At 44.2% G+C, this 13852-nt stretch overlaps 1 protein-coding gene across 1 annotated transcript in view; it reads left to right on the top strand.

Annotated features, from left to right (window-relative positions):
• Positions 1 to 13852, top strand: part of LOC311139875 (NADP-dependent malic enzyme-like) — a 130497-nt gene that overhangs the window by 79841 nt on the left and 36804 nt on the right. Inside the window, exon 5 of the mRNA XM_084174866.1 lies at positions 8929 to 9090. Within this exon, the coding sequence (XP_084030992.1) occupies positions 8929 to 9090 (162 nt within the window). The remainder of the gene's footprint in view (positions 1 to 8928; positions 9091 to 13852) is intronic.

Genomic DNA, 13852 nt, shown 5'->3' on the forward strand with positions numbered 1-13852 from the left:
TTAAGCCTAGTTGTTCTGTCTGATGGTTAAAGGCAGGTATTGCTACTGGGAATGCAGGGTTTTGCTCCAGGCCTGTTGTAAATTACACACCTGATCCAGCGAATCAAGGTCCTGGTGAGCTGCTAATTAGTAGAATCAGGTGTGTTTGATCAGGGTTGGAGTGAAATTCTGAGAGTAGCTCTCCAGGAGGAAGTTGGGCAGCCCTGACTTAGAAGTCAGGGGTTAGCAATCTTGGTAGTTCTCTGTATGGACACTGGGATAACTGGGGATAGGCACCAGTGGAGGCTGGTGGGAGGAGATATAGGAGGACGGGCTCATTGTAATGGCTGGAATAGAGGAGAGATTTGGTTTCCAAATGTTTGATGTGTTTGATACCGTTCCATTAATTCCGTTCCAGCCATTACAATGAGCCCGTCCTCCTATAGCTCCTCCCACCAGCCACCACTGATAGGCACACGTACACTACATGACCAAAATTATGTGGATACCTGCTCGTTGAACATCTCATTCCAAAATCATGGGCATTAATATGGAGTTGGTCCCCCCTTTGCTGCGATAACAGCATCCACTCTTCTGGGAAGGCTTTCCACTAGATGTTGGAACATTGTTATGGGGACTTGCTTCTATTCAGCCACAAGAGCATTAGTGAGGTCAGGCACTGATGTTGGGCGATTAGGCCTGGCTCGCAGTCGGCGTTCCAATTCCTCCCAAAGGTGTTCGATTGGGTTGAGGTCAGGGCTCTGTGCAGGCCAGTCAAGTTCTTCCACACCGATCTTGACAAACCATTTCTGTATGGACCTCACTTTGCTGCACGGGGGCATTGTCATGCTGAAACAGGAAAGGGCCTTCCCCAAACTGTTGCCACAAAGTTGGAAGCACAGAATCGTCTAGAATTTAATTGTATGCTGTAGCGTTAAGATTTCCCTTCACTGGAACTAAGGGGCCTGGACCAAACCATGAAAAACAGCCAGACCATTATTCCTCCTCCACCAAACTTTACAGTTGGCACTATGCATTGGGGCAGGTAGCATTCTCCTGGCATCCGCCAAACCCAGATTTGTCCGTCGGACTGCCAGACGGTGAAGCGTGATTCATCACTCCAGAGAACGCGTTTCCACTGCTCCAGAGTCTAATGGCGGCGAGCTTTACGCCACTCCAGCCGATGCTTGGCATTCCGCATGGTGATCATAGTCTTGTGTGCGGCTGCTCGGCCATGTAAACCCATTTCATGAAGCTCCCAACTAACAGTTATTGTGCTGATGTTGCTTCCAGAGGCAGTTTGGAACTCGGTAGTGAGTGTTGCAACCAAGGACAGACTATTTTTACGCGCTATGCGCTTCAGAGGTCCTGTTCTGTGAGGTTGTGTGGCCTACCACTTGCTCCTAGACGTTTCCACTTCACAATAACAGCACTTACAGTTGACTGGGGCAGCTCTAGCATTGCAGAAATTTGATGAACTGACGGAAAGGTGGCATCCTATGATGGTTCCACGTTGAAAGTCACAGCTCTTCAGTAAGGCCATTCTACTTCCAATGTTTGTCTATGGAGATTGCATGGCTGTATGCTCGATTTTAGACACCTGTCAGCAACAGGTGTGGCTGAAATAGCCGAATCCACTAATTTGAACTGGTGTCCACATACTTTTGTGTATATTTAGTGTAACTCCAACTTTCTTGTAAATCATGCATTGATGTCAATGAGTTCAACAGATATCTTCAGTTAGGATCTGGCCTGTTTGAGGCCATTACAACCAACTGAGCTTTAATATACCAGTGCAGCTATGTGCAAGTCATGATCTTGTCATATAGAGTCAGTATGACGAATCGTCCAGGTATTCCTCATGTAAAGATATACCTGCTGCAGCCGCTAGCCGCTCTACCACCTGTTCACAGCTGTCAACACAATGGCATTTCCCTCTGCAGCCCTGAGCTCACACACAGGCCCTCTTATTATCCATACAACTATTTATCACTATCCAATGCCCTACTTACATAGTTCCAATAATAAAAAGGACCAATAAAGAAATAAACTATTAAGTCCCAAATGCATGGGACTATTAATGACATTTATCCAAAAAATAATAACAGGTTTTGCTGTTAGAACAATGTCATAAACCCCTAATCATGTGTTCATTAGGCATTAAAAAAATGATTAGGCGGATGACATCATCCCTTGAGGCGGTGTCAGGGTGCTGTGGAACCAGTGTGGAACAACGCTGTAAAAGCGCAGTGCCAGAGGGGGCTCCGTCATAGACTAATCATGGAAAAACACATGTGTTTTGGGATCGAACATATTGTGAAGTTGATTGAGTTGATATTGATGACGGAGTGCTCCTGATGATGATTTTTAAATTTTTTTGTAAGATATATATATTTTTCAAACAATATAAACATATACAGACAAAATACAACAGACAGACACACACAAACATCTTTGACGTCACACCTGCCCAGACCCACATATTCCCACCACATCTATCCAGTGCTTGTAAGACTCTATGCCATATGGCCTCAAATTGCGCTATTCTGTTTTGTTCTGTTCTGTTCTGTCGCCCACACCTTTTCAATGTTTAAATAATATTGGATTTGATTCTTCCACTGTCTTTACCATGGAGGATCATTTGATTTCCAGATTCTAAGAAAACGTTTTTTCAAAATGATTGAGAAAGTATGGTGCAACCCATTGGTTATCTCATCTCACCCTCATGCAGTGTCTTGAAGTATGCAGATAGATGGATGAAAAGTAAAGATACATTGTAAAACAGCCAACTTTCTAACGCCACCCATAACTTTTGGACTTTATAGCACTCACAGAAGGCATGAATTATGGAGACATTGTTAATTTTACGCTTAAGACATGACTGCCGTTGTGCTGTAGAATTTGTGAGTTTTGTCTCTTGTATAATACATTCTATACATTAGTTTATACTGGATTAAGCGTACATTTTCATTAACTGTAATTTCGTTAGTTATGTTCCAACTCTCCCTCCATCTTGTGCCAATATCAGTTATTTTTAAGTATTGGTTCCAATAGTTTATATCTGCAAGGTTTTGTATATCTTACCAATCATATGAATTTCATTTTCTGACTCAAATAGGATTCCCTCAACATTGCTCTGATGTCCAAAAGATTGTATTTGAAAATGTATTCATTGTCCAAAATGGCTTTTTAATTCTGTCATGGAAATAATTGTATTTCCTATTACCAAGTCCTTTACGGTGTCTATGCCGTTAGTTTTCCATGTGGGACAATTTTTCCGTGAATTCTGAAAAGCTATCCAAGGATTGTTCCATAGGGGTGTGTTTTAGGGAGTGATATTGGTTCTTGTAGAATCCGTTTAATTTTCTTACATATTGTTATAGTGTTCTTAACTATGAAGTTGTTAATGTTCTTAGCTATAGACACGTGAAAAGATTCTGGGGATGTGCATACGCATCTTCAATATATACCCTTTGTTCCTCTTTAGTGCATTTAACAATATGTCGCAGGTAAAAGCCTTTGGCGGTGAGTAGATACAATTCCCAATCTGGAAGGTTAAAACCACCTTCAGACTTAGGGAGATGTAAAACTTTCCTTTTGTTTTATTTGCCCATATAAAGTCTTATGACAGGGTATACTTTTTTAAAGAATGTCTTTGGTGGGGTAATTGGTATTACCAAAAATAAATATAGGAACGTTGGGAGCCATGCCATTCTAAAGAGGTTTATTCTACCTGTAAGACTTATGGGAAGATTGTTCCATTTAATTGTTCCATCTGCTTTCATGTTGTTGAGGAATGCGATACAATTAAGCAATAAGGCCAGAGGAGGTGTGGTGTATATGGCCAATATCAAATCACATTTTATTGGTCACATACACATATTTAGCAGATGTTATTGTGGGTGTAGCGAAATGCTTGTGTTTCTAGCTCCAGCAGTGCAGTAGTATCACAACAATACACACAATACACACATCTAAAAGTAGAAGAATATAAATATTAGGACGCGCAATGTCTGAGTGGCATAGACTAAAATACAGTAGAATACAGTATATACATATGAGATGAGTAAAGCAAAAAGTCTATGTATATACCACGGCTGAGGGCTGTTCTTAAGCACAACGCAACGCGGAGTGCCTGGACACAGCCCTTAGCCGTGGTATATTGGCCATATACCACAAACCCCAGAGGTGCCTTATTGCTATTTTATACAACGGGTGGGTCTAATCCTGGACTCTGATAGGTTAAAACCACATTCCAGCTTGTGTCTATTCCACAAGTTACCACCGGCTAAAGCTATGACGTTGAAATGCCTATTCACTCTGTTCCATCTCACTGCGCAATTCTTCAGCCCAGCCAGACAATTTATAAACTTGATCTCCACTGTAAAAAGCATCTAGACATTATCTCCCATTTCTTTTAGACTAGCAATTGGTTTTCAATAGCGGAGATTTGTGTAAACCTTGCTGTCTGTCTCTGACATTTGCAACATTGTTTCAATATTGAAATTCGATCACCCGCTATCCCATAATAATGAATGTGTAGGAGTCGGGACGAGACAGACAGGCTGCTTTTCTCAGCCAGTCGAAATTATAATTCAGCATAATGTTTATGGATATACAGTACCAGTCAAAGGTTTGGACACACCTACTCATTCCAGGGTTTTTCTTTATTTTTACTGTTTTCTACATTGTAGAAAAATAGTGAAGACATCAAAACTATGAAATAACACATATGGAATCATGTAGTAACCAGAAAAGTGTTAAACAAATCCAAAATCCAACAGGTGTGCCTACTTAAAAGTTAATTTGTGGAATTTATTTCCTTCTTAAAGCGTTTGAGCCAATCAGTTGTGTTGTGACAAGGTAGGTGGGGGTATACAGAAGATAGCCCTATTTGGTAAAAGACCAAGTCCATATTATGGAAAGAAAAGCTCAAATAAGCAAAGAGAAACGACAGTCCATCATTATTTTAAGACATGAACGTCAGTCAATCCGGAAAAGTTCAAGAACTTTGAACGTTTTTTCAAGTGCAGTCGCAAAAACCATAAAGCGCTGATGAGGACCGCCAAAGGAAAGGAAGACCCAGAGTTACCTCTGCTGCAGAGGATACATTCATTAGAGTTAACTGCACCTCAGATTGCAGCCCAAAAAAATGCTTCACAGAGTTCAAGTAACAGACACATCTCAACATCAACTGTTCAGAGGAGACTGCGTGAATCAGGCCTTCATGGTCGAATTGCTGCAAAGAAACCACTACTAAAGGACACCAATAAGAAGAGACTTGCTTTGGCCAAGAAACACGAGCAATGGACATTAGAATGGTGGAAATCTGTCCTTTGGTCTAATGACTCCAAATTTGAGATTTTTGGTTCCAGTTGCCTTGTCTTTGTGAGACGCAGAGTAGGTGAACGGATGATCTCCGCATGTGTGGTTCCCACCATGAAGCATGGAGGAGGTGTGATGGTGTGGGGGTGCTTTGCTGGTGACACTGTCTGTGATTTATTTAGAATTCAAGGCACACTTAACCAGCATGGCTACCACAGCATTCTGCAGTGATATGCCATCCCATCTGGTTTGCACTTTGTGGGACTATCATTTGTTTTTCAACAGGACAATGACCCAAAACACACCTCCAGGCTGTGTAAGGGCTATTTTACCAAGAAGGAGAGTGATGGAGTGCTGCATCAGATGACCTGGCCTCCACAATCACCCGACCTCAACCCAATTAAGATGGTTTTGGATGAGTTGGACCGCAAAGTGAAGGAAAAGCAGCCAACAAGTGCTCAGCATATGTGGGAACTCCTTCAAGACTGTTGGAAAAGCATTCCTCATGAAGCTGGTTGAGAGAATGCCAAGAGTGTGCAAAGCTGTCATCAAGGCAAAGGGTGGTTACTTTGAAGAATCTAAAATCTAAAATATATTTTGATTTGTTTAACACTTTGGTTACTACATGATTCCATATGTGTTATTTCATAGTTTTGATGTCTTCACTATTATTCTACAATGTAGAAAATAGTCAAAATAAAGAAAAACCCTTGAATGATTAGGTGTGTCCAAGCTTTTGACTGGTACTGTATATACAAAGAAATGTCAATAGAAAACAGCTTCAGTTTGAAGTGATTGTGTTAGCTGTGTTGTTGGCTAGCTCCCCTGAACAACAGTATCCTGATAAGAGAGATATATTGCCACTGTTTGCCGGCCCTCGACTTAGTCTCGGGCCTAACAACACCCTTGCCATATCCTCCAAACACCGGCTTCTTGGGCATTATCACTTAAATAATCTGGTTACCAACATAATTAGAACAGCAAACGTTTTTTTTTTTGTCATGTACCACGGATTTCAGACAATCAGCATTCGGAGCTCGAACCACCCAGTTCATAATTATTTTGTATATTTGTTGTTTGTTGTCACTTATTAAGCATGATTATGTTTTAATGTTAATGTCAGTCAAGTTATTGTGAAGCCAAAGATACATTTTCACAATTACGTGGACAAAGTTTTTCGAAACAACCCTGGTGATCAGGTTGTGTTACACAATCATTTGTTTGTAAAATCCAACATTGTAATATCCACACAAGAGAAAGTCAGGCAATCCATTTGTTGTTTTCTGTTTAATGAGAGTGCATAGTTAGGTTGGGTGAAGCAGGACCGGGCCAGACCTACAGGGGAGATGGAGGCGAAAAGCAGGATTGGTGGGTGGTTGGAAGGGTAGTGTGGGAATGTAGCGATGGAAGCACAGCAATGCTGTTAGCTAGTTTGAATATCTACTGTTAAATCATGGCAATGTAATGTATGCTAACTGTACAGTAATTTATTGGTTATGGAGGAAAGCTAGACTCCCTGCGGACCTGTCATCTTTTCACTCCCTCCTCTCTACATTCTCTTCCTCTGTTTCCGCTGCCAAAGCCACTTTCTACCACTCTACATTTCAAGCCTCTGCCTCTAACCCTAGGAAGCTCTTTTCCACCTTCTCCTCCCTGCTGAATCCTCCTCCCCCTCCCCCTCCCTCCTCCCTCTCTGTGGATGACTTCGTCAACCATTTTGAAAAGAAGGTTTATGACATCCGATCCTCATTTACTAAGTCAAATGACACCGCTGGTCCTGCTCACACTGCCCTACCCTATGCTTTGACTTCTTTCTCCCCTCTCTCTCCAGATGAAATCTAGCGACTTGTGACGGCCGGCCGACCAACAACCTGCCCGCTTGACCCTATCCCCTCCTCTCTTCTCCAGACCATTTCCGGAGACCTTCTCCCTTACCTCACCTCGCTCATCAACTCATCCTTGACCGCTGGCCATGTCCCTTCCGTCTTCAAGAGAGCGAGAGTTGCACCCCTCCTCAAAAAACCTACACTCGATCCCTCCGATGTCAACAACTACAGACCAGTATCCCTTCTTTCTTTTCTCTCCAAAACTCTTGAGCGTGCCGTCTCTAGCCAACTCTCCTGCTATCTCTCTCAGAATGACCTTCTTGATCCAAACCAGTCAGGTTTCAAGACTGGTCATTCAACTGAGACTGCTATTCTCTGTGTCACGGAGGCTCTCCGCACTGCTAAAGCTAACTCTCACTCCTCTGCTCTTATCCTTCTAGACCTATCCGCTGCCTTTGATACTGTGAACCATTTAGATCCTCCTCTCCACCCTCTCCGAGTTGGGCATCTCCGGCGCTGCTCACTCTTGGATTGCGTCCTACCTGACAGGTCGCTCCTACCAGGTGGCGTGGCGAGAATCTGTCTCCGCACCACTGGTGTCCCCCAGGACTCAGTTCTAGGCCCTCCTATTCTCTCTATACACCAAGTCGCTTGGCTTTGTCATATCCTCACATGGTCTCTCCTATCATTGCTATGCAGACGACACACAATTAATTTTCTCCTTTCCCCCTTCTGATAACCTTGTGGCGAATTGCATCTCTGCATGTCTGGCAGACATACCAGTGTGGATGTCGGATCACCACCTCAAGCTGAACCTTGGCAAGACGGAGCTGCTCTTCCTCCCAGGGAAGGACTGCCCACTCCATGATCTCGCCATCACGGTTGACAACTCCATTGTGTCCTCCTCCCAGAGTGCAAAGAACCTTGGCGTGACCCTGGACAACACCCTGTCGTTCTCCGCTAACATCAAAGCGGTGACCCGATCCAGGTTCATGCTCTACAACATTCGCAGAGTACGACCCTACCTTACACAGAAAGCGGCACAGGTCCTAATCCAGGCACTTGTCATCTCCCGTCTGGGTTACTGCAACTCGCTGTTGGCTGGGTTGGCTGGGTTCCCTGCCTGTGCCATTAAACAACTTATCCAGAACGCTGCAGACCGTCTGGTGTTCGACCTTCCCAAGTTCTCTCATGTCACCCCGCTCCTCCGCACACTCCACTGGCTTCCAGTTGAGGCTCGCATCTACTACAAGACCATGGTGCTTGCCTACGGAGCTGTGAGGGGAACGGCACCTCCTTACCTTCAGGCTCTGATCAGACCCAACACCCAAACGAGGGCACTGCGTTCATCCACCTCTGGCCTGCTAGCTCCCCTACCTCTACGGAAGCACAGTTCCCGCTCAGCCCAGTCAAAGCTATTTGCTGCTCTGGCACCCCAATGGTGGAACAAGCTCCCCATGACGCCAGGACAGCGGAGTAACTGACCACCTTCCGGAGACACTTGAAACCCAACCTCTTTAAGGAATACCTGGAATAGTATAAAGTAATCCTTCTACCCCTGTAACTGATTGGCTAATGAATATGCTGGCTTTATTTGCTGGTTACTGTATTTTCACTGCCTGATATTATGATAACATTTTTGACTAATCTGAGAGTTTATTTGGTTAATTTCAAACAGGAAGTCGAAAGGAAATTACTGTTATCTAGAGCCATAGACAGTCTGCTCTGACTGATAATGTATTTGATTGACACAGAATCACAGGTATGATTGACAGGTGTGATGTGCTGTGATTGACAGGCGGTGTGTGTGACGGACGGAGAGAGGATCCTGGGCCTGGGGGACCTGGGCTGCTACGGCATGGGCATCCCCGTGGGCAAACTGGCACTCTACACGGCCTGTGGAGGCATGCCACCCCAGCAGTGTCTGCCAGTCATGCTGGATGTAGGCACGGACAATGAGGTGAGAAGAGACACACCTAACAACCAAGTGAATAGATACATAGCTACATGCAAACAAGATGATACACTACACTTGAAACCCGTCAACTACGTAACAAAGAAAACTGTCAACTTCGTAGCGTGTTAAATGCTAGATGTATTATGTCAGCTAAGAAAACACCCTCAATACGTTATAATCAGGTAAGCCCATCAGTCTCCAAACTCCAATTTCCGAGCACTAACAGCCAAGAAACGAGAAATTCTCACACTTTACAACCAGGAAACACCCTTAATGCAACTGAGGTAAGCAGCACTGTTCACCCATGCCAGCTAGAAAAGCACCTATCCCTCCTGCCAGCCCGCCAGCACTGCCAGTCAACAGTATTCGAAGAGGCACTCTGGTTTGGTTTGTTCTGCTGGTCCCACTGGTCCTATGAATGGTCTGGCTCTCTCTTTATAGTTGGAAGAGGAGCCTCACTCTGGGCCGGGAGGCACGTGTGCTGTGGCTACACTTTTAAACAGGAGCAAACTAAGAAGAGTCTGTGTTGTGTACACGGCTATATTTAAACTGTGTATTTTCACCATGTAATCCAGAGCTGGGCCAAGGGTGTGGTACCACCACCATATGCCTGCTGCCAGGCTTTTTAGCCACAGCTGAGTCCACTCTGAGCCATCCTCTGGTTTGCTGGGCCTGGACCTGCTCTTCTTGCCTCTGGTTGAGTTTCAGTATAAGAGTTGGGGAGAGGATAAAGGGTGATTTGGGGTTAGTTGGGTAGGTCTGGTCAAGGATAGACATGATCTAGACCTTTATCAAGATGCTGAGAATGAGAGATGAAAGAAGAAGTCACTGTGTTAGAAGGATAGCTGTACGAAGGGTGGGAGGAAAGAAGAGGGAGATGGATTTGTGGTTAGGTGGGTATAGGACTGGTCAAAGAAGTAAACGACCAACAATAATCAATGGCGATAGAGGGAAATAATGAGAGACACTCCATGGGCAACAATAAGAGGACACCAGTATAAAAGAGGGATAAATAAAGGAAGGGGGGAGGGAAGGAGAAGGGGAGCAGAGTTAAACAGAGGAACTAGCCCTATCCCTGTCAGCAGTAGAATTCGCTGTGTGGATGGTCTCCACAAACTCTCTCCATGTCCTCTTATGTCGGCTGGCCAATTCACACTTCATCAAACCACACTGAGACCCAGCAGAAATCCCCCATATTCATAAATCACACATAAAAGGCCTATGAGAAAACCAATAAAAGAGCTTACATTACAGCATGAATACAGTAGGTGGCATTGGATCTGGGTGTATAGGAATACGTTTTCTCTCTCTCTGCCAGTTTATCCCACTCTATTCTACCTCATAGCAGGGGTAAATACCATGGCCTTCTGCCCCCATCCCTTTAATGGCATCTCCATGCACACTTCTATGCATTAACTCCATTGTTCTATTGAAAGATTTTGAAAGACCATAGACTATCCAGAAGACATCTATAGTGCACAGATCCAGTTCAAGGATGCTTGGGTGATTTGTCAACTATTCCCGGACGTTTATAGGCATCAAAACACCACTTTAACTAGCTGCCTCAGAGTCTTTGATCCACAGCTCTATGTCTGTGTCCTCAATGCACTCTGTACCTGCTGCCAGAGGATGGGAGGAAATAGGGGTTTATTACCGTGTCTGTCTGCACTCTTAGAAAAAGATTGCTATCTAGAACCTAAAAGGGTTATTTTGCTGTCCCCATAGGAGAACCCTTTGAATAACCGTTTTCAGTTCCAGGTACTTCTGGTTTTCACAGATGGTTCTACCTGGAACCAAAAAGGGTTCTACCTGGAACCAAAAAGGGTTATCCTAAGGGGATAGGTGAATAACTCTTTTGGAACACCTTTTTTCTAAGAGTATGTGTCTTTAGTGTCTGTTTGTGCATGTTTGCGATGTTTCTCTGCTATGTCTGGATTTGGCTCTGTCTGTCTACCTTCTATGTTCCTCTATTCATCTCTGTATGTACAGTAGGGAGAACAAGTATTTGATACACTCTCGATTTTGCAGGTTTTCCTACTTACAAAGCATGTAGAGGTCTGTAATTTTTATCATAGGTACACTTCAACTGTGAGAGACTGAATCTACAACAAAAATCCAGAAAATCACATTGTATGATTTTTAAGTAATTAATTTGCATTTTATTGCATGACATAAGTATTTGATCACCTACCAACCAGTAAGAATTCCGGCTCTCACAGACCTGTTCGTTTTTCTTTAAGAAGCCCTCCTGTTCTCCACTCATTACCTGTATTAACTGCACTTGTTTACTCGTTACCTGTATAAAAGACACCTGTCCACACACTCAATCAAACAGACTCCAACCTCTCCACAATGGCCAAGACCAGAGAGCTGTGTAAGGACATCAGGGATAAAATTGTAGAACTGCACAAGGCTGGGATGGGCTACAGGACAATAGGCAAGCAGCTTGGTGAGAAGGCAACAACTGTTGGCGCAATTATTAGAAAATGGAAGAAGTTCAAGATGACGGTCAATCACCCTTGGTCTGGAGCTCCATGCAAGATCTCACCTCGTGGGGCATCAATGATCATGAGGAAGGTGAGGGATCAGCCCAGAACTACACGGCAGGACCTGGTCAATGACCTGAAGAGAGCTGGGACCACAGTCTCAAAGAAAACCATTAGTAACACACTACGCCGTCATGGATTAAAATCCTGCAGCGCACGCAAGGTCCCCCTGCTCAAGCCAGTGCATGTCCAGGCCCATCTGAAGTTTGCCAATGACCATCTGGATGATCCAGAGGAGGAATGGGAGAAGGTCATGTGGTCTGATGAGACAAAAATAGAGCTTTTTGGTCTAAACTTCACTCGCCGTGTTTGGAGGAAGAAGGAGGATGAGTACAACCCCAAGAACACCATCCCAACCGTGAAGCATGGAGGTGGAAACATCATTCTTTGTGGGATGCTTTTCTGCAAAGGGGACAGGACGACTGCACCGTATTGAGGGGAGGATGGATGGGGACATGTATCGCGAGATCTTGGCCAACAACCTCCTTCCCTCAGTAAGAGCATTGAAGATGGGTCGTGGCTGGGTCTTCCAGCATGACAACGACCCGAAACACACAGCCAGGGCAACTAAGGAGTGGCTCCGTAAGAAGCATCTCAAGGTCCTGGAGTGGCCTAGCCAGTCTCCAGACCTGAACCCAATAGAAAATCTTTGGAGGGAGCTGAATGTCCGTATTGCCCAGCGACAGCCCCGAAACCTGAAGGATCTGGAGAAGGTCTGTATGGAGGAGTGGGCCAAAATCCCTGCTGCAGTGTGTGCAAACCTGGTCAAGACCTACAGGAAACGTATGATCTCTGTAATTGCAAACAAAGGTTTCTGTACCAAATATTAAGTTCTGCTTTTCTGATGTATCAAATACTTATGTCATGCAATAAAATGCAAATTAATTACTTAAAAATCATACAATGTGATTTTCTGGATTTTTGTTTTAGATTCCGTCTCTCACAGTTGAAGTGTACCTATGATAAAAATTACAGACACATGCTTTGTAAGTAGGAAAACCTGCAAAATCGGCAGTGTATCAAATACTTGTTCTCCCCATTGTATGTGTGTGTATGTGTGGAATCGCTTTATTAAATGTGCATTTAGCGGTGTGTGCTCATATTTCATGTTAGTCTCCCTCTGTGTGATGTGTGTCTGTGGTAGGGACTGAATTGGAACTTCAATCAATTAAAATACCTATTGAGAATAATGAATAATGGGCAGTTCTTCAAATCACATGGGCCGTAACCTTCATGTGTGAAAAGGTGTTCTTCCTCACACTCAGAGGAGTTGCAGGTTTCTGCCTGTTGTTTTCCAAACCTGGAAAGTGTTTGCAAAATAATATCACACAGCAGCAGCCCAGCAGCTCAGGATCTGTCAGAGTTTACGACAGGCCAAGCACATTTACCTTAAAAATCACCTCACCCGCCTGGGAAGCAGCATGTGCTAGCCATTACCACAGATCCCTCATCACCAAGCACTCCATCAAGATCACTACAGGCACACAAACACTCATGCAGGCACGGGCGCACCCATGCATGCGTACACACACACAGATCTCTGTGTGTGTGCGTGTGCATGTGTGCGCTTGCACGCATGTGTTACACAATCTCACGAGAACTAAGACCTTACAATGTAGTCTCTAGTTGGCCATCACAACCTTTTCAATTTTTCCATTATTCTAAAGAGATGACAGGCCAAATGAGTTGTAATAGGATAAATGGAGTGCCTGTGTGTCTTAAGCCATATGGAGTTCCTCTGGCCTGACTCATAATATATTATCTCAGACACACTGGTCTGATGCCGTGCTCCAGCCCCTACAGACAGAGGGTTACACAGGGGTAGGAGGTGGCGGGAGGTAGGCAGTAAATAATTGATAATATGACTGTTATTATAGGCTTATTTCTGACCTTGGGTAGGTATGAGGACTCCTGCACTGAGGTCAGGCATGCGACGTCTGGACCTTGACTGGAAAGACTTGGGTTGTGTCCAAAATGACTCCTTATTCCCTATGGGACCTGGTCAAAAGTATATAGGAATTAGGGTCCCCAGTCAGTTTCTGCTCCCTGTGGTAGTGTTGCACTGTAATCCCAGAATGTGATAAAGCAAGTGGGAATGTTTTGGAACATGTCCAGGGGGAATGTTTTGGGAACATGTCCAGTAAACAGATGGGATATGGCAGCGTTCCTGTATAGGATGTGAGTGAAGTCGCCCTGGATAAGAGCGTCTGCTAAATTAC

This window comes from Coregonus lavaretus (genome assembly GCF_964263955.1).
Source record: "Coregonus lavaretus genome assembly, chromosome: 13".
NCBI classification, from domain to species: domain Eukaryota; kingdom Metazoa; phylum Chordata; class Actinopteri; order Salmoniformes; family Salmonidae; genus Coregonus; species Coregonus lavaretus.